Source organism: Haliotis cracherodii, unplaced genomic scaffold, assembly GCF_022045235.1.
Source record: "Haliotis cracherodii isolate W230 unplaced genomic scaffold, xgHalCrac1.p SCAF_2, whole genome shotgun sequence".
Classification (NCBI taxonomy): Eukaryota; Metazoa; Mollusca; class Gastropoda; order Lepetellida; family Haliotidae; genus Haliotis; species Haliotis cracherodii.
The window spans coordinates 42,452,640-42,475,122 of NW_027266275.1; the positions used below are offsets into that span (position 1 = coordinate 42,452,640).

General features: G+C 40.1%; 1 protein-coding gene across 1 annotated transcript; it reads left to right on the top strand.

Annotated features, from left to right (window-relative positions):
• Positions 1 to 80: 80 nt before the first annotated feature.
• LOC139468124 (peptidyl-prolyl cis-trans isomerase G-like) lies at positions 81 to 22,053 on the top strand. The gene is made up of 6 exons (XM_071249880.1): positions 81 to 98; positions 3,950 to 4,000; positions 4,969 to 5,064; positions 14,547 to 15,168; positions 15,657 to 17,654; positions 20,287 to 22,053. The coding sequence occupies exons 1-6, from the start codon at positions 81 to 83 to the stop codon at positions 20,391 to 20,393; spliced, it is 2,892 nt and encodes a 963-aa protein (XP_071105981.1). The 3' UTR covers positions 20,394 to 22,053.
• The last annotated feature ends 430 nt before the right edge of the window (positions 22,054 to 22,483 follow it).

Sequence of the window (22,483 nt, forward strand, 5' to 3'; positions counted from 1 at the left end):
TCTGTTAATTTGTAGAGTAATATGATTTTATATGAAACAATTCATTTTTTAACATTGGCTGCGAACCTTTAATCGTCAAAATGGCGTCGGATGAAGAGGTACTCATGTTTCATGGTGTCAAACTTTGCCACACTCCTCCTTATCTATGAAAGCTTTTTCATGTTTTCTAAAGACATTATTACCATCACATTTTGCAAGTATCATGGGTTGCAGCGCAGTGTTCGCTGGATCCCATATTTGAATGTTTCTGACATTGTGTTTACACTATCTGCATCTCAGAGCAGAGCAAACTGCTTCCCGCGTACTCGTCGTGTTTGTAACTATCCAACGCGTAACAGTACCCAAAAGCACTGGCAAAAAAACTATTTGCTCATCATTTAGTGTTATTAGATGTTTTCATTGCATGATCTTCATGTCATTCGAATCACAAGATTTTTCTGTTTGTACTGAGTTGTACACACAGGTGAACTATCTTTTAGTTTTCAACACGTGATTTGCGACACGAGGATCTCTACATGACTCATAAGCTCCTACACTTAACAAAAATACGAATGTCTGCCGCCCATAATAGATATTATAATATATTAATATATATAATTAAAATGATTGAGCAGAGTGCCTACATACATAACCTTTCGAGGGGGGATACAGGCGGAAGTCTTTCTAAATAGGAATAATGCCAATAAATAGCAGCCAAGACTGTTCCCAGTAGTATATATTCCAGATATTAATATTAATATTATATTTGCATCCACATCAAGACCTTGCCATAATGTACAGGAATCGTAGTCCCCAAAACACTTCCCTTCAAATATGTGTGCTTATATTTTTGATTATGCAACTCTCTATGTACTTACTGGATTGGAAACATCTAAAGGGTACAGGATCTGTTAGAAAAACAAACTGTGACAGGTTGTACTTCTTTTTTAGTGACAAGGCAATGTTAAAATCGTTTATAGTTAGCAGCACAGAAATATGATTACCTCAGCTATCCCCTGCTCTGTTTCATCGAAGTCACGCTCCAGTCACCAAGTGCATTTATTGACCCAGTGCATTCTGCATCCTCAAAAAATTACTTATCATAGATCAGTAATATATATATATTGAAGTTTATTAATAAATCTAGAAACAAATAAGTATATCAGTCACTAGTTCTAAGCCTAACGAACAAAACCAACAATTGTGAAAGTGTTTTAAATTTTATTTTTCAACATAATCTCCCTGTTTTTCAATACACTTCTCATATCAATAGTGAAGCTTTTCAATTCCAGTCAGGAAGAAGTTTCCGAAACCACCCTGAAAAACCCATTCACGACAGCTTTGAGGACATCATTGTCATCATAGCGCTTTCCACCAAGGTGTTTAGGAAGCAGGTGGAAATCACTTACTGCCAGGTCTGGCGGGTGAGGAAGCTCTTCGAACCCACATTGTCGCAAACACCTTTTTGCAAGTCGAGAGGTGTGAGAAGGAGTACAACTCCAGCAGTCAGCATTCCTTGCCACTTTTCTTTGATAGAATCTCTCAGCGCCAAATCAGCATAGTAGGCACAGATAATCGTCTTTTGACTGTCTAAGTAATCAACAAGGATCACACCTTATGCATCCCAGAATACACTCAATACAGTGGCCATAACTGTCTTCACTGATCTCGAAGACTGGTATTTTTTTGGTGGAATTGTGCCTTTCCATGGATTGACGTTTTGACTCGGGATCATTGTGGTCGACTCATGTTTCATCAGCCGTTACTAATCTCTTTTTGAATTTGACATAATCCTCCTCACTCAGCTCTGAATTTTCTCTGGCAGTGTCAGTTCTGTTTTCCTTAAGATCAGAATTTAGAAACTTTAGCACCACACAAGCAGATGTCTTATTCCTCTGTAAATGTTCATGAATAATAGTTTCAATGGATCCATGGCTTAGACTTGTGTCTTCATCAAGGCTTGTTCTCCCAGCATTAAACATATCTGCCCAACATTTAACAGTGGATTAGCCAGGATACTTATTTCCATACACTTGTGACATGTGGTCATGAATTTCTTTGGGAGTACTTTTCTCTTAGTCAAAAACTTGATGACTGCCGGGTACTCGTTCTTTTCCATTTCTGTGTCCATTTGGACCCCTATCACATTCAACTGTCTGTCACTAATATACAAAAGGCCTCAACAGACCAAATACACTTGCAATGAACTACTCAAACAATGTACTACATTGACTACTTCATTTTCTTATGCACTTAGTTGAAGGTTAGTCAGGCTTAGAACTTTGACCAGCCCTCATTTGAAGAACATCATGAGTACTGTGTTAAACAGCCATCTAGATCATTGCATAACATTTATCTGGGTACAATCACAAAATTGTTTCAGTGCAAGCTTGGGAGATAACTAGAAGTCAGGAAGTGTACATACTTCAGCTACTCTAGTTAAGACTGTAGAGACAGGTTAGTTAGATACAAGAACGTGTCAGGATTACATAGTCCATTGTTTCAGCTTTACTAGTTGTTGTTGGAACAGATACAAGAAATGTACCTCATGTACATATTTGTTTACAACAAAGTCTTCTTTTGACTCATATTAGCACCCCTTAAAAGTCCTTAGATTTAGCAACCATGGTGTTTGCCTTGTCAAGACAGTCACTGGTTTCAAAGTTGTCTCATGAATAAGATTGACCAATCATTTTACACCATATTGATGAGTGCGGATTATTTACATGCAAAGACCACTCTCCTAGCACCTCTTAAACTATCTATTCAATTAATTAGAATAAGTTTTTCATTTTTGTGTTTCAATTTTTGAATTCTTCACGTTTAGATTAACATGCCATGAAATGTTGAACAAACTCATGGAAAATACCCTAAAATATGACAAATTACTATCATTACCATATTTATCCATTGTTTACAATAGTTGTACGATTCTACGTGCAGACATCCAAAAGTCCTTTGGAGAGTTAGGGATGCTATCACTTTGATGTGTAAACATATATTGTCATACTCCTCACTGTCACAGTTGTAGAAGCATATCTATCTAATTATACAGAACAATCTCCAAATCACACTGAAATGCTTTCATTAGGCTGGATTGCTCTTATTTCAGAGGGGGCACTGGTGGTCCTAACATCTAAGATGCCGCAATTCGTTGTGCTGGGTTGCATCCCTTGGGCACGTCAGAAACCTAACCTATATATAATTGTAGGTTCCGATCTCTGTTCTCCCAATTATGTTTCTAGGTTTGTTAGCACCATACTGCGTGTGGGTTTCACCAAAACTGGAAACGTTAAGGCCTGCATGACTAAGGGCTTTCTTCCCACATCAAGCTTCATTCTGTGATATGACTAGAATAATGTTCAAAGCAGTGTAAACCCAACCCACACACTGTCTCTGATTTCAGAATTAGGACTTTTGTTTTCAAACAGAGAAAAGTCTGGTCACGTGATAGGCAAATTGGCTTGTGACCGTGGTATACGTCATTACTTGCAGAATGTGCACAATGTGCACCAGACCACCCAGCCCAACTCAGTCACCTCTTGTGACCAGCTTTGGGTTTTCTGGTGACCCAAGTCCTCATTGTGTTTATTTATGCAATAAAAAATGCTGTTGGGACATACCAAATATAGTTGCAAGAGTCCCAATAATCTACAGTTAGACTATCATGCAAGATTACAGGGATACATTCAAGTGTTGAACAGTTTAAATTTGGGGAGTAAATCAGCAGAAACACAATTCTGGATAGAAATTATTGGTTATGTGTGTAATCTCTTATCTGTTTATCATTTGAAAAATAATGTGTGTTTTTATTGCAAATGCATATTATTAATAATTTACACACAAAGATCATGATTTTCAAATTTTCTTCTTGGTTCTGTCTTCCACATCTTCCTCAAGTCTGTAGTTCACTCTGAATGTCTTTGTATTGTTTGTTATTACACAGTAACATTGTTTTGTATATTTTCAGGATGAAGAATTGGCAGCCTTGAGATTTGCTGCACTTGCTTCTATGAAAAATGTAAGTTATGCTCCCATTATTAAATTTTACAGTAAATCCTCGATTATCATGCTTTTGTTTTATCTTCTTTCCATTATGATGTACATAGCCTCTAGTGTACGAAATAACTGCCTGCCCGATGTGCCCACCTACCCATGGCTGGTAACCTTTCTGTTGTACTGCAGGAAATTTTTGTCTACCTGCCCGACTGTCTGGCAGATAATTTTAAGTCAATAAGTTTTATTATAACTCCTCATAGATTCTCAAGTAATTATTAGCTTTTCTTCAGCTGAATCAAGATCCGATTTGTTTCTTAGTTTTAGCATTTTTTTCCATATTTATGATGTTTGAATGTGGGCAGATAACTTTGAAGATAGGCAGGCTACATTTATGATCACAAGCCCAACTTTTTTGGGGGGTTTTAAAATAATTTCATATACTGCATACCCTGGAACCATTCATCACCAAAGCTTTGTAGCAGAGGTGATGTCACTATCTCCATCTCCTGCATCACTATACTAGCACAGAATTTCTGTCGCCGATGTGTTTGAACTCAGCAATGAATTTATCTTAATGGAATGGAGATATGATATGCTGGAATATTGAGCATGAATACGATAAATGTTCATCACTAATTGTGGTCACTAGACGTACAAAAACTTTGAGTTTACGATCCCAAAACGTGGCTCTTAGCATCATTTTTAGTACATTTTTGTGTTATCATATGGTATTTTATTAGCTGATTTTACTAGACCAAACAAAATTTGACTCAGGCTTCAGACTAGTGGCTACAGTGTAAGGTGTATTAATGAACTGAGGAAGATGAAGTGATGCTACCAAAGTTGATCATGGTCTAATCTCATTACTAACATTTACTTTTAAGTTTTGTCCACAATCGTTGCATTATTAAGTAAAACTAGTGGACATAACACTAGTATAGACTGTCAGCATGTCTCTCATCTAGTTCCTGCTTCCTGCTATGTTGACAGAAGCAGAAGCCTGTGGTGGAAGAAGATGAAGATCTGAAAGCCCTGAAAGAAGCAGCTCTGAGGACCCTTGAGAAAACTCTAGTCAATCCACATGTGGTAATAGGTTTTGTTGAAAAATTATGAAGGGATTTAGTTGATATTTCATGTGAGAGTGTATTGTATTAACTGTTGTACAAGATGCAATGTTATTCAATGTATATTGCATTATTGAGTATACTGGTTGCATTAGTAATTTGTCCTTTTTGTGCCACAACTTATTCATATCTCACTCAACATGTTATCTGATGTCTGTGCAAAATCTTTGAAACCTTTTGGCTTATAGAACTGAAATAATAATCACAGAGCTTCACTGAAATTCTCATAGCAATTATTTTGAAGAATCATTAGGTCCAAACCTGATCTAGTGTTCATTACCGCTGCCATAGCATTACCAGCCAGCAGCAATGCCCTCTTTCTAATACAGTACTAATTTTCTAATAGTAATTCAGTTCTGTAGTGCTTCATTTATTTCCCAGTTTTAACCTTTGGTGGTTGTGTTTTAAGTTTGATGTATTAATTAATGTTAATAATAAGATTTATGTTTTTTGCTTATCCTGCATTACTCCTTAATGCATTCACTGCTTACCTTATGAAGACAAGAAGACAGCGCAACAACGATGGTCTTGGGTGAAGAAATAATGATGTTGTTGATTCCAAGTCCCACTTTTATAAGGACCATCGCCACTGTCATGTGATTTTGATGACAAGTCACCTTCTTCACATCACTGCCTGTCGCGCTACAGCAAGGACGTGTCCCAGCGGAGCTGTTCAAATTTGATTAATTTAGACCTTCAGTTTTCGGCTATCATTCTAAAATTGATCTGCGATGGGTGATGTATTCCTTTCATATTACTTTTACCATCTTTGTGTAGTTTTATGTGGATTAATAGGCGTAAAAGGACTCTGTCTTTTTCCCCACCACGTGCTTGTTGTTGTCCGCCATTTTGAATTGTTACAGTTGTTTGCCTGCCAAAGTAGTCAAATTGTTTACAAATCTCAGCTTACATGTGTATAACATATTCATTTGTTTTTAAATACTAGTAGCTATGGCATAACATTGAGTTGTGTATATCAATCGTTGTATACACTTTCAACTCGTAAAAATGTTTTGCCGATAGAATATTGTTCAATTCTAAGGCACTTTTCCAATCCCGTTTCATCAACACTTCTTTAATTGTGTAACTTATGCTTGCTAGTTGTACTAAGTGTCGTGGGCAAAAAAATCTACCTAAGATCCTCATCCACGTTGTTTGGCATGCACACAGATTTGGTCCCCAAACTCTTGTAATTGTTTTACAATATAAAGGCAGGTTACTCACAAACAAATTTTGCAGCAATCAGGTGGTGTGGTGAGGAAGATGTCATAATTGCTGGATAGCGATGGACATGTTTCTGTCATCACCATGCAGCTGTTATCATTGTTTGGTAATATGGCTCCCGTGACTGCAGAAGTGCACTCTTTGCCAAAATCAACAATACCGGAGGATATTGTGAGTATCGTAACTGCTCCTAATTTTCAGCCGCCTGAGACATCCAGCACTGCTAGATCTGCGCCATCAGCGCCACCGTCTCAAGACACTTTGATGGGGGTAGGGCAGGTGCAAGCCATGATCTAGCAATGAGCACTGCATCTCAGGGACCTGCGCCAGGCGCAGCGCCTGGCTAATATCCAAGCGCCTCTACAATGACATCAGTCCCAGGGCTTACAGCGTACAATGTCACGCAGACGATGCATGATCAGCTTAGCGCTGTTCCAACAATTTATCCAGCCCAGCAGATGAACACTCGGGCGTCAACACCTTTCCAGAACACCAATTGGATGCAAAACTTCATGCAATCCATTTGGCAGCAGTTTATGGCGCACCTATATCCTGTACCAGACGCCTGACATGACATTTTTATTTGACATACTAAAAACAGCGTCATGGTGACTGTTACTGTCTCTGTGCTCTTTTATAGCCGACTTCTACATGTTAATGCATCCCTTGCTGAACCCATTCAGCTTCCCTGCTGCCTCACATATATGACAAAACATCGTCTCTGTTTTGGACTTGTGGTGTAACCATTTAAATTCATTCAACCAGTCATCCTGAAATTTCCTGATTTTTGACGTTTTACCTTTTGTAGCAGTTTTGGGATTTTTTTACCCGCCGTCACAATCAGTACTATCACTGGATGACTTTTCTAATTCATCATTTGTACGTTTGCGGGGATTCTCGGGGTTGCCACCAAAAAAATTTAAAAGCTTCGTCTGCTTTGATGAAGCCATGTCACTTTGGTTCGAGACTAAGTCGCTACAAATACATATTTAACCGCCAAGCAAAGCGTAATGTTATTTTCTTGCACTAAAAATAGACAACAGGAGAACCCTGCAGATAACAGACAAGCTGGCTTCGTTCGAAAAACATGCTTTATTCAATATCATTGATCTTGTGTTCAACAACAAAGATTTATAAGGTACTTTTTGCCGGTCCATTATGACTGGCAGGCATATGAATTACCGGTCCTAGCATAATTTTACCGGTAAAAAAACGGTAATTACCAGGAAACAGGAACACTGATCTTACATCGATGTCCGGCTGACCTTATGCTGACAGATATTACTAGGTCATTGGATGAAGACTTCTTCAACCTCACACTTGCACTGTCATTTAAGCCACCCTCGTTTAGGAAGGATAAGTTTGCAGTAGCAGATCAAGCTCATTGTTTGGATGAGGACATACAGAGGATGACACACTCTACAAGTCCAACCACTCTTAAGGTACATGATACCAGTTTTGCATTTATTGAAACGGAAATCAGACCGGTATTGAAACCTTTGTCAGCCCTAGCATCGTCAACACGTGTGGTAAAGTAGGGTCTATCAGAAGACAACCCTAACCAATTTGATCATTTCCAAACTATAGTGGATTTCGAACAGCATCAGATTGATCACAAGAAAAATCACCTAAAAACTTCGCTGGCGGAGATTACTGTAACATGCGGCCTTGGCTATTTAGTGCTATCTACCTGGGACTCTGAGTTCAAGCGCAGGCTGTTCCGGCAACCCTGGTCATCTACTTCTCGGTTCAATGAACAGATCACAAACACACACGCCAAAGTTTCCAGTTACGCTCGGGATGAGACGGCGCTCAAGGCTCTAGAGCATGTCCCTCATAGTCTATCCCAGCGAGCGGGCAAGTCAGGCAATTATAAGCCTAGATGCGCGTCTCTCAAGGAAGGCCAAGACCAGGATTCCTTTCAGTTGAAAGGGTGTGGCAGAGGAAAACCTCAGAGAAAAACACTGAAGTGTTGGACAGTCATGACTAGGAACTCCCGCCCCCAGCCATCCCAATTGTCGACTACCCCGTAAGCGGTTGACTGAATCAGTTCTGGAAGAACTGGAGCATCCTCAAGGAAGATTACGTACTCAACGTACTATGTCACGGTTATCATCAAGGTGTAGAGGTACTTCCACTGTTGACCACAGCTCCACCGCTCCACCGCCTTGGAATTATCCAAGAAAGCAACATCTGCTCTTAAAAGCCAACATAGACACACTCAGCGGTAGAGATTGTATGCACCCCAGCTTCCTGGTACCCAAGAAGGATGAAAATGATTCACAATCTCTCCGTGTTCAACGAACGTTACCTGAAGCATCCACCTTACTTTCGGCCTCACCAGGTTGAGACTGCTCAGAACCAGACTAAAGGCTTTTGATTCCTTGATCAGTCCTGACCTGTGGGATCCCTATCTGCATATACCTAGCTATCCCTCTGACCGCAGGTTCCTCAAATTCCAGTTCAATAGGGTTCACTACCAGTGGGCAGTGCTCCCATGTGGCATTTTGGTAGCCCGTTGGCTGTTTACACGAGTAATGAAGCCTATAAATATGAATATACCTGAGGAGCATTTGGTTCGAGTTGTACATAGACGACTGTCTCCTGTGTCATCAACACACGCCAACGTTAGTACGCCACCGGGAATTCCCCAGACAGCTACTATATCAACTGAGATGGGTAATCAACGAGGTTATGTCAGAGTTAACTCCATCGTATTGGGTCCAGTTCATCGGAGGCCTGTTCTAGACAGATCAGGATTGTCAAGATCACAGATAATCTTGTATATTTTAATTATATGTTAGTACTTCAGATAGATGTATTACGGTATGGTTACATTAGTATATTAAGCTTAGCGAGTTGTTTTTAGATATTGTCAGGTAATACTATGGGAACAGGTTAGGTTCAGGGAAGCGTGACTGGGTACGGCTGATAGCTGGGGAGTTAATTGGTGTAACAATAGGGAGGTCAGGGGTAGCTTGGGCTTTGGGGTCAGTTTAAATAGCGGGGCAGGGTAATAATTTGTACAGTCAGCCAGAATCAGCATGGTCATGTAAGGCATGGACTAATATTGTGGGAGACTTCTACTCTGGTTGGCGTAAGTTTTTACATTTATTGTTTCATGTTGAATTGTATTTTAGAGGATAGAAATTTGTGTTATGTATTTTTTCCCAACGTAATTATATACACATATTGATGGTAATAGCGTAAAGCCACTGTAACAAATAACCACAACATGATCAAAGTATAAACAGTTCAACTCAGTAATATGTAAATCGGAGTATTGGTGCATGGCTGTATGTATTGTGAGGTAGTGACACATACCTCAGTGACTGTAATTGCGTATATTACATTGTAGTGTCCCGGAACTGGCCGGTTAACCTTAGAGTGCGTAGGAGGGAAGAACCTCCGATATTACGTAGGAGGAAGTAACAACCTCCAACATCACGTAAGGAGAGAAGTTCTCCGACCCAACGTAAGGAGAGAAGTATCTTCGTCTCCGTGGCACATCGTAGGATGAACACAGCCGTGGCATCCATGTAAACAGGCACCCCTAACTCCGTGGGGACAACATCGCCTGGGTGGAAAGATCACCATTCGTTATTACGAGGAAGAATTCTCGTATGAACTGCTCAATAACATCAGAGATTCTAAAGTTCTGTATAGAACTGTTGTGACAGTGACAGTGGAGTGGCTTTGTATCTTTTGGTTGTTTTTTTTTGTGGTTGTGTGTTGTTGTTGTATATATATACACACACAAAGTTTTACTGTGTATTAGTTGTGTTATTCTTAGAACATCTGTATTAGTGTTAGTATTTTTAGAAGTAGACTATTAGTATTAGGATAGTGTATCGTGATAGTTGTATTGTTAGTAGGAGATAGTTGTATTATTAGTAGTAGACATTTGTACTGTTAGTATTAAGATATTAGTATTAGTAGTAGGTGGTAGTATTGTTATTGGTAGGAGAAGCTAGTTTAGTTAGTTGTGTTAGTTAATTTGGTATTAGTTTGAATTTAGATATTGTTATTGGGATTTAAAATTACTTTAAGGGAGGGAATAAATCTGTATTACAACTTCATTTGTGTTTGTGGTTGATTCAATACGTGACATTTTGGTGGCAGCGGTGGGATATTTAATTATTGTCACTATTGAATTAACTCAGACCATCATTCAATGAGAGATTAGGAGTTACTTCCTTGATGGTTTATCCTTGTAGTATTTTGTTTGGCCAGAGGTGTGATAGGACCTCCGGCACCACTTCTACATCCTTGAGTGTACGAGTTAGAATCAAGGTTGGTACCAAGGGACAGATGGCACAAAATCCTACACCTCTTGTGCACTACACCAACCATGCAAGCTTCGCCAATGGCAGGTGTTGCTTGGGTAACTCGCCTCGGCACAGGACTTAACCAGCAGAGGCTGCTTACAACTGCGCCCAATTATAAAAATTCTGAACCCTTACATCAGGCGTCAGGATCCACACAAGGCCATCACTCTAGCTCAATTGGTGGACGGTAGAGTCGAATGCCTTAGGAGGGGTCTTTTTTATCCGGGTTATGCCTGAGTCTACACCTGTTCGTAGACACATCCCTTCAGGAAAGGGGTGCTCACCTGCAAGGCCAGACAGCCACAGGGCTATGGTCCGACGCTCATCAAAAGTGGCACACAGACAACTTTGGGAGTTGGAAGCGTTAATTCTGGCCATATACCATCGGCAGAATCAGCTACAGTCTGTCCAACTCGCAATATCCACAGACAACAGCACTGTGGTGTGGTGCCTGTGCAATCAGGGAACAAGACACTCCCACTCCCTGCTTCAACAGACATTCAGGGTTTTCAATCTAGTGTATCGTCTGGAACTACAATTCATAGCACATCCCCGGATGTCGAAACATACTGGCCGATGCATTACCTCGTCCAGACAGGGTGGCTCCCACCAAATGGAAACTTCACACAGAAGTATTCCATTTACTGCTTCGGAAGTTTGGGTAACCAAACATCGACCTGTTTGCTACTTGCCAAAACCACCATTTCATGACATATGTCTCCCCGTTACCGGATCCGCAGGTATGGGCGGTGGACGCGTTCAGCATCCCTTGGGAAGGGCCAAAAGCATACGCTTTTCCGCCAAGGAAGTTCTACTTCCCAAGGTGATACAAAAGATCAAGGAGACAGGGAATCTTGCTCTGGCTTTAGTCACACCCTGGTGGCCGGCGAGAGGGTGGTTCGTCAAGCTCAGAAATCTAGAGTGGTCCAACCTGCTCATCCACCCTTACAGCAAATTGCCTCATCCAATGCCAGACAGGTTTCGTCTGCATGCTTGGTTTGTCTTTAAAAGGACCGCCTCCGTGGTCTAGTGGTAGAGCGTCTGCCGGAGAGCGGAAGGTCCGGGGTTCGATCCCCGGCCGCATTATATCAAAAGACGTTAAATGATGGTACTTGTTGTTACCCTGTCTGGCGTGCGGCATTAAGGGGCTAAAACAAGGACTGGTCGGCTCGGAGTCAGTATACTGTGTCTGAGTGGAGTATTCATGTTAAACTTCGGCATGGTATCTCAGTGAGCTAGCACTATAAATCGGCACCAGTCCGGACTAGTACAAGCAGCCACACAAACACACACACGTACATGCACGTCGCTGTATAAGTGCAATAATCTTGGACGCGACGTTAAACCCCATTTCACCTCACCTAGTCTTTAAAAGGCGTTAAGTGTGAAGGGCTATTCGACACAGGCAGCAAAATCTATAGCTCTAGCTTATCATCCCTCTACCAGAAGCAAAAAATCAAGACCTTACTACTGTGTCTCCACAATTCATAGCCGAATACCTCCTACGTTTGCGTACCCAAAGACACGTGATAGGTAGCACCATTACTACGTATTTGGTTGCGCTTAACTCAGTGTTGGCCATTCCGGAAAAACACAAGATGACTAAGGTCCCGGATCTTCAGGCCCTACTATGATCATTCAGGCTTGAGGATCAGAAGGCTAAGTCCAGCCCACCTGCTTGGGGCTTGAACATGGTACTTTGAGGTTTGCAAGGGCCCCTCTTCGAGCCCCTCTATGCATCTGCATTGAGCATGGGACGCATGGAGCGTTACATCTCGGGTTGTGCTGGGATTTTATAGCAAAAAATCAACTACGAGGCCAACCCAATCGTTCCTTCACCATCCCACCAATATCGACTATTGTGGGAGCCAAAGATGAGAGTGAACTTCTCCTGTGTCCGGTGCGAGCACTTCGAGTTTTCATCTGCCATTCCAAGACTAGCTGTGGTTTGAGGAAGCGGTTATTTATACCCGACCAAAGTTAGTCGCACCACCATATCCCTGTGCTTACACGCATTCATCCTTCAAGCTCACGAGATCACCAAACCCTCATGAGATCAGGGCGCTAGCCTCTACCATGGCTTTTCACAGCAACTGCTCTATTAGAAGAATCATGAAAGGATGTTTATGGAGGTCCGACACAGTTTTCGCAAGTCATTATCTTCGCGATGTTGTTCTCGAGGACGTCGAAGGCGTGTGAAGTTGTGGCCCTCTGGTTGTAGCCCAGCAGGTTGCCAACCCCCAACGCAAATAATGAATTCGCCCTATACAGAGCCAGTCTACTTCCCTGTGCAAGTCACTGAGATTCAGCCAGTGGAAGAATATTAAAAAAAACTTTTTTGTCAGACCTCTGCTCTATGACATAGTAAGTAAAGAATTAGCTGACTAGCTATTATTTTTTTATTACTAAATATATAAAGGGAACTACTCTTTAATTCCTATGTACGATCTTTTTGATATATGAACAACCCTACCGTAATTGCGTTTTTCTGAACTTTACTGGCTCACGGTTTATGGACCAACTTGTCGTGATTTCAGGTAGTGATTTATTGAGATTTCTGTATTTCTCAAGGTTTACCCACCACCAAACCGTCCAAAACAGATGCATAAAGGAGTAATGCAGGATAAGTAAAAAAATTAGTAAAATCTAAAGATTTTTTAAATTTGTATACTTATCCTGCATTAACATGTTTAAGGACCCACCCATCGCAGACTTGCCTCCCCACTTTGGCTACAGAAACCTCAAAAGTATGTTTTTTTAAGCTCAGGCGACAGGCAGTGATGTGAAGAAGGTGACTTGTCATCAAGGTCACATGACAGCAGTGATGGTACGTATAAGATTGAGACTTGGAATGGACTTATTTCTTCACCCCTGACCATCGCTGTTGGGCTGTCTTCTTATTGTTGTAAGGTCATCTTCCTGAGGCAAGGGTTTTGACTGACTATAAAAGTCCAGTTTCCACCCTTGCCGAAATAGGCTTGAATTTCTGGGCTCGATCGTAACGCCACCAATGGTTATTATGAAGTTGTGTCTCTTCTAAGCATCTCCTATTGACCAACCAGATTCCACCTCTCATTACACTTGCATTTGCTTCAAAAATAATGGCATCACCCAGTCAAGACGATCGGTTCAATAATCAAGATCTATATTGTGATAAAACAGGTCTTACATCGCAAAGTGCATCAAATCACATGATCACGTTGATAAAAAAACTTGTTATCTGTTGACCCCAAGTTGGCAGTGCACATGCTTTGGAAATCCTGCAATCGACTGAAATCTGCACGACGTTAACAAACCGGATTTCGATTTCGTTACACGATTTTGATAGGACTATGCATAGACTTGTTAGTCCAGCCAAAGTGTAACTCCATAATACCAGCCTATTTCCGCAAGGGTGGAAACTGGACTTGTAAAGTCAGTTTACCCCCTTGCCTCGAGAAGATGTTGTAAGGTAAGCAGTGAATGCATAAAGGAATAATGCAGAATAAGTATACAAATGTAAAAAATATTAGATAAAGTTGTTTGTATACACATATCTTGAGGGTACAGGTGGCCCACTTATCTGTGCAAAGCTGTGTCCCTTGACATGCCAGGGCCAGAAACCTGACATGCCAGGGCCAGAAATTGCCATGATTACATTTCCTGGTTTGTCAGCACCATACCACATGCTCGTGTGGTAATCATCTAAGGTCTGTATCACTTTGGATTTTCTTTCTGACACACCAAGATGTAACTGAAATACTGTTCAAAGTGGCTTAAGGAACAAACAAAACTCACATACACCTTGATGACCTACTTGTTCTGTCATTTTATGTGCTCTCTGTTTCCAATAAATTGCTTTTTAGAATTCTAGGGTTAATTGGTATTGTTTCATGACCTATTTGTCTTGCAGACCTCTTGTATCCCGCCCCCGACATCCATCTCAGCCCCAACCCACCTACAGCCAGTCCAGTGCCACTCGCCAAACTACTACAGCAGCCAGCCACCTGCCCAGTATGTACACAACCAGTATTCACAGCCGCCATCAAACTACCAACAAGTACACAATGTCCAGTCCACTGACTTCTACCACCAGCACAATCATCACCCTTCCTATGGTAGAGGCCAGGCATCCAGAGTGCATCCTTCTCGAAGCAGGGCCCATAGAAGAAATGTTGCTAGGGGTGGTGTTTCTAGTATTGCTTCCATGACTAATGTCAACAGAAGTAATACTCCCCCTGGGACTGCTTCTAGACACAGCAGTGCTGCATCTAGAGCATCTGTATCCAGAGGGAATGCAAGTCATGGAAATGCCCCGAGAGGATTACCACCTCGTGGTACTAACTTGATTGTTATTAGCCCCATGCCAATGCAGGGGGAAGCATCACTTAGTGAGAACAGATCTGTTGATCACACACTCAAAGCCTTGCCAAAAGTTGAAACGTCGAAGCCAATGCTGCTGCGCCCACAGGACAAGTGGTGCTCAGGGACATCTGACAGTAACAGCATGACAGCCAGTCCATCTAGACCAAAGGGTATGCAGACATTTTGGTGTTGCCCTTTGCCACAGCAATATGAAATAGGTTCTGTCTGTCTATTACCTTACTAATGCTTTGAAATAAGTGTGTAGATTACCCAAGCAATTCTGATCCTAATTTAACCATATTATCTTGTTTTTATCAAGGTTTACAGGTAGTGTTAATGAAGTATCGTTTTTGACCCTTACTAACCATGTGTTTAGCTGTGAATGAATGTATCTGTCTATGACTACTAATTTTGAATACATGAAGACACCAGATATGAGTTAGACTATGGTAACATGCTGCCATATTCAAAGTGGTGACTGCTACTGTTATTTACAAACCAATAGCATTGAGAGAATTTTCTCATACTACTACAAATAATATACAGGACCAAAGCAGTTTAATTATTATTTCACTCAGTGTTTCACAAAAAGAGTGTTTTTGTTATTTCTAGCATGAGCTCCTTTTCACAATATTTCACATGTTTGTCTATATTTCAGCATCAGGGAAGTTCAGCAGATTTGATACAAGCAGCAGTGAAAGTGAAGAGGAGTCTGATGAAAACGAAGAAGAGAGAATAGCTCCTCTCAGTAAGTCCTCTGACAAAGAAAATGAATCTGATCGGAACAAGAGTGACACTGAAATAGACAATGATAAGTCCTCAGACTCAGACAGTAACAGCAGCTTATGTGATTATGAAAGTGACAAGTCCAAAGACAAAGAGAGTGCCAGTGATGACAGTGCCAGTGATGAAAGTGACACTAAAGACCAGTCTGAAAATGAAAGAAAAGATGACCTTAAGTCTGACAGTGATGTAAATCTTAAATCTGAGACTGAAGAGGAAAAACATGAAAGACTTGAGACTGATAGATTACTTGAAGAAACTATGGATCGCAGACAGGTCCTAAGCACCAGCTCAGAGAAGGAAGATGAGTCTCCTGTGAAGTGGACCACTAAAAACATCCTTGAGGCTGTGACTAGTGTGGAGCCGCAAACAACCTGCTTTGATCTCTCACAGAAACTGGCACATCACAGAGCTAAGATGAAGGAGGAAAATGGTAATGACAAGGTTGCAGGGGATCTATCAGAAAAACTGACAAACCGCCGTAATCGACCACAAGATGGGGATCTACTAAACTCTCCCACAGTCTCTGTAGCATCAAAAGAGTATGAAAATAGTAATATTCAGAAAGTGGTGGAAGAGGTTGAAGAAGTGTCCAAGACAAATATGTCAGCAAATGAACTTAAACGGTTAGAAGCAAGGAAGAGAAAATTTGAAGGTTCTCCTGTGTCTGGGATCAGTGAAGTGAAAAAGACAATTTCATTGAAGGGAATTGTGCCACGATCTAAGAAGAGACAAAAGGAACATCACAAATCTAGATCTGTGTCTCCTGTGCCTAAACGTTACTCAAAAGATTTTGAAAGGTATGAGAAGAGGAAGGCTTCGAAGACGCGAAGGAAAAGTGGTTCCAAAGAAAATCATGAAGTGAAGCCACAAAAAGAAGACTTACAGGGAAAAGACAGATCTGATTGTAAGACTAGGTCCAGAGACAAAAGTGACAGCAAGTTTGTGGAAAGTAAGAAGATAGAAGTTACTGCCGATGAATCAGATGACTCGAGATCTGATGTCGATGCTCAGATTAGTGACAGTGAAAGTGATGGTGGAGAAGGCAGGGCATGGAGGAAAAGAGAAAATAAAAACAGGATAGGTGTGAACAGAGACAGAAGCCGACCAGTCCGAGACACTCTCGAACGATTTGATAGTCGGCGAAGACGAGATCATCATGGCAGCCCATCAACTCAGCACGACCGAATTGCTGATAGAAGACGTCAATTTAGGGACCCTCGTAAAGATGTTGTTCCATCCAAACATAGAAGAGGTGGTGGAAGGCAGCGTAGCGTTGAACTTTTGGGTGAAAGTGAGAGTGATTCTGATGGACCAAGACTGCCCAGCAGTATTGTGATGCCTAACAGTAAACAAAACACAGACAACTGGAAGAGTAAGTCTTCAAGGTTAAAAGAGAGTAATAACTCTGACAATGAAGACTCTGATTCAGAATTAGCCCTCCTTAAGAAATCACATTCTGATTCTATTAACAGACGAATAATTTCTTCTGATGTTGGGAGAAGAAAACAAAACAGACGTTCCAGAAAGGTAACAACTGCGTTTGATGACTGCAATACAGTAACTATAAAGACAAATTCCACTAAGGAACATTCCGAAAGAAAAGCCAAGTTTGAGTCTAGAGATAGAAACTCTTTAAGTGTGACAGTTGACTCTGATAAAGACGTTCCATCTCGATCTCGTGCATCTGTCCATGACCGTTTAGGTCGGCAGCTTCATCACTCCGACTCAGAATCAGTCAAGTTGAAAGTCAGCCATGGAAGCGGTGATGTCAAACAGAAGAATGCCGAAGATGGGAAGAATGTTCTTGATGATCTCGAGTCCAAAGAAAGGAAGCAAGTGTCTCCAGAAGAAGTGACAGAAGATTCTCCACGTATGTTTATGTCCTTTGAGATTAGAGTGTCCTGGATTTTTGCCAAGTTTTCGAAACATGCGAACAAGTTAAAGTACCATGAGCATGATTAACTGTTATTGTTCATGTAACTTTAACTTGTTTGATTGGATAATTGTATTGTTGAACTAGGAAGTATTGGTTCTGTACACAGTGTGTTTATCTATGTTAATCATGTTGGTGGTATATTCATACTGAATAGGAATGTTTGGAAACTTGAGTGAAAAATAAGGCAATAAAGTGGATGACAGATTCATCTATAAGTATGAAAATAATGCTAACTGAGTGGCAATCCCATGCTTGGATTAACAGTGCATCCGACACACAATGTAGGGTAGTAATAAGCAAAGTGACAGAAAGATCTGTATCAAGTGTTGAGATCAAGAGACAGTGGTAGAAACTAACATTTTAAGTCCACTTGTCCTTGTAATGATAACATATAACAAAACCCTCAAAAATGGCAAATTTCTACTAGTCATTTTGATTCCTTAACTATTGGGCAGTTTGACAAGGACTACAGGACTAATGCAAATTTCTAACTCTGTGAGAATGATATTTTTTGTTGTATTATTTTGTTTTACTATGTCCTAGACCATGTGAACGCTGGGATGCAAATTGAATTTATTGGGATTGTGTTAAATCATGTCTCCAAACATTACTTACAGAATATGTTCATGGAATAAAAGGTTGTGTAAGGATGTCTCCAGTTGTGATTAAGATCCTAATTTCAGCCCTATTCATGCACAATGTCAGGCATTTTATTAAAATAAAGGGAAGTAACTCTTCACACTCTAGTTGCAGGCTATCCAAATATGAACTAGAAAAAAAATATAAGGTTTGTTAATACTTTGAATTTTGTGAGTGTTTAATGTCATATACTTTCTATTGTGAAACACTGTCTTAAAATCAACATGTTGAATATTATTGCTGGTGGAATGAATTGAAAAACTTAACTTCAAATGTAATTCCTGCTGTTGCCTTTAGAGTGGTTTTATGAAACAAGTCTGGATTTAATTATGTTTTATTTGTTAAAATCTTATTCTGCTTATTTGACACATGGATCAGCCAATGGATCAGTAGTTTGAGAGAATAATGTTTCATTTCTCAGCTTGTTTCTTGGGTAAATATCAGTAGAAAGGTATGACAGCTGTCACATGAATGTTTATAGTGCAATGTTGTTACTGTGTAATGTGCAAAAACTATGGTGTAAAATTCAATGTTGGTATGTTAAGCCTCCTGAAATGTTCATTCAGTTTTGTGACTACATAGGCAAAGGTTGTCTATTCTATGATCTTCCATACATCACATGTTCCTTTTTCACAAGTTAAAGTGCAATCCATAGTTTCATAAGTTAATGTTAAGTTGTCTCTTAAGCATAATCAGATCTTTTCATTTTTATAGTTGACGAAATTTAGTTGTGTTCATATATTGTGTACTTATTGATGATATTGATTGTCACTGATTTAACAAGTAGTGGCAGTATAATCACTGATGGAAAAAAGGCTTGACAACCTTCTACACATGTTGGATTGTCCTGTGCCAGAGCAGCAACAGTCAGAAGAAGTGATACACATCATGTAGCCTCAGTATTCAATTATGCTAGAGCTATGTTGCTGCTCAGTGATGCTCAGGGTTGTATGCATGTTGTGTTTGTCATTTCTAAGTGTAGTCACTGGGCATGCAATGGTTGAGGACATTGGCATTGGTTCTTTTGAACAATTATATTTCAGTCATTAAGTCATTATAATTTTAGCGGGGCCATGGTTGGCCCAATCATCTAAGGTGCCGCAATTCGCTGTGCAGAGTTGCATCCCTTGGTCTTGCCAGAAACTTATGATTTTGGGTTCGAATCCCTGTTCTCCCCAACTATGTTTTTAGGTTTGTCTGCACCGTACCCATGCTCATGGGTTTCAACAAAGCAGTAAATGTCTGAGACCTGCATCACTTTGGGCTTTTCTCCCACATTAAGCTGACACGCCATGATATAGCTGGAATACTGTTAAAAGCGGCGTTAAACTCAACACGCTCACAAACTCACTTTGTTTTTATCAAAGTGTCAAGGTTTGGAACTTATGACAAACCTATCAGTACGTATGAGTGCATGTCCAAAGAGGTTGGCCCATCTGAGGCAGCGTTTGTGACAGATGCCCTTCCCTGTGTTGACAGTGTTTGTCATAGGATTGCTTGCTTACTGTAAATCAGGAACAGGCACTATATCACTCGAAAAAAAACACTGTGTGAACCGTCCCGGGGCGGCGCAAGTCTCACTTACATGGCAGCATTTGAGGAGACAGTTTTGGTTATTCTATGTATGTTCCACTCGTTTGACATAGTATTTGTTTATGTGATGTTTTTGTCATGTTCATGCTGTCCTACTCTGGAATGACTTCTGCAAGCTGATACTGTTTACATACTTATAATAGTTTTGGAATTGTTGATGAAATGGATCTGTTGTATTATTCAAGGTGAACTTGTGTTGGGTTATGCTAATATTGACCATTTTGATAAAGATTTTCAGCATTAGTATTGTGCATACAGTCATATGAGTCTTTATTGAAACATGTCGAGGATTATGATGTAATGCCTACATGCTAAATGGTTTACATTCTTGTAGAAGCAGATGATGAGCTAGAGCGACGCATCCGGAGAATCAAGGAGAAGAACGCAGCTATCCTGAAACGACAAGAGGAAGTCCGACAGGATAAAGAACGATATGGCTAGATACAGAGTGATATTGCTAGAAACAGAGTGATACTGCTAGATACAGAGTGATAGGTCAGAATGATGAGGGTTGATTATGTGATAGGTTCTGGTTGCATGGATAGTGAGGCGTGTATATCAAAATGATGCGAATGATCAGTAGAAATATTGGTAGAATGGATACAATGGGAGAGTGTGTGGCATGATAGAAATGACACCAGTCTTTACACGAAGGTCTTTTCATTGCAATATACAAACAATGCATAAACAATGCTACCTCTAAGCCTCTTATGGAGGGCAATTAAATTTAACAAAATATTAGTAAATAGTCTTATGCTGAAACAATTGATTCAATTCCTGGAGTACTAGCAGTTTGGTGATACATTGAAGTTATCTGGGGGTGCTGAGATAAAGTGTGACAGGTCTTGGTTATACAGGACAAACAGTTTGATGCCATCTCAAGGATAAAACACCCATCCAAACTATGGCTGGTGTTCAAAATAAAAGTAAAAATAAAATTGGAAAACATTTTTTTTATATGTTTTGCCACATTTATCTAAAGGATTAAATATAAAAAAAGATTAAATGAAGGTAAATTGCTGCTTTGAATGCTACTTATGAATGGTCAATGTGTTACTACCCTTTCCATCGCTGGAATTTGATTGACTGATTGAATAGAGTGTGGCATATCTGACATCTGCCATCTTCTCTACTAGATTTGCTGACTGCAAAACTAGGGAAAAGTTCAAGTAAAAAACTTCCTTGATAATACTTTGGAAGAATCACCTTTTGCCACTTACCAATCTCAATTAAAATGAGATCTTAGTTCTCGCTACCGCTTAACAAACATCTAGGACATCCCATTACGGGTCACGTCAGACCAACCTTGCGCGAAGTTTGACCGACCAATTGAATGACCAATCAGAAGGCAGCTTTCTCCAGCTTTACGGCACTAATTTCAAATTGGCGACTACACTTTGAAACATATTTTGACAAATTCTAAATTACAAATTTGAAACCTGAACAAAAGAACATTCTGGAATGGCTAATAGATAGTCTAGATTGTATGGTTTCGGTCGTTACACCCATAACTATCATTCGGATTACCCAGTGTTAAAGTTTTCGAGGTTGCATGATTAGAAATCACATTCGGACTGTCACTTTCATAATCTGGTAAATGACACTCTGATTGGTCGGATGAAAGGTTGTTCTGACGTGACCCCAAATGGGATGTCTCCAGATCTTTGTTTATCAGTAGAGAGAACTAAGGTCTGATTTGAATGAGATTGGCCACTTGCTTTATGGTATGTTATGTTTGGCATGTTGTCCCAGGCACAGGAAATACGTACATGATAGTTACTGGTGGCAGTGTGCTGGTATGTCAGTAATTGTGCAGTAATAGTATCTGTGGAAAATGTTCATATTACTTTAATCTGTCCATGTGTGAATGATAGTTTTGAATAGTTATCTAAGTGTGTTTGTTTTCATTCATGTCGTTTACTATTTATCCAATAAATCTGAACAAATGTTCAGCGACCTAAGAAAATTATTTTCATCCAATGCTGTTGATTCACCTATAAGTCCTATTGATCTGTTTCATGTAAATAACTTAAATAATGTTGGTCATGTCAAGTGCTCCTATATGCTCAGTAACTGTTAGATGAAACAGGATGCACCTGTACAGATGCTGACTAATAAAAATATCATTTTATAAACTATTTGGTGATTATTCCCAGTTCAAGATGATATGGTTTGATATACACTCAAGATGTATTCATTCATATTCATACACTAGGTCTTCAGGAACCCATGCTTGCCATAAAGGCTACTAATTTGTCGTAAGAGAGGACTATCTGGATCAGGTGGTCAGGCTCACTGACTTGGTTGATGCATGTCAGTGTATCCCAATTGCATGGATTGAAGTTCATGATGTCAATCACTGGATTGTTTGGTCCAGACTCGATTATTTACAGACCGCCGTCATATAGCTGGAATATTGCTGAGTGAGGCATTAAACAACAAACAAACAAACAAACAAGTTAAGATTAAGACCTTGATTGTCCAGTGTATTATATATACTGCAAAAAAGGAAATGCAAAAGTAGTAAAATT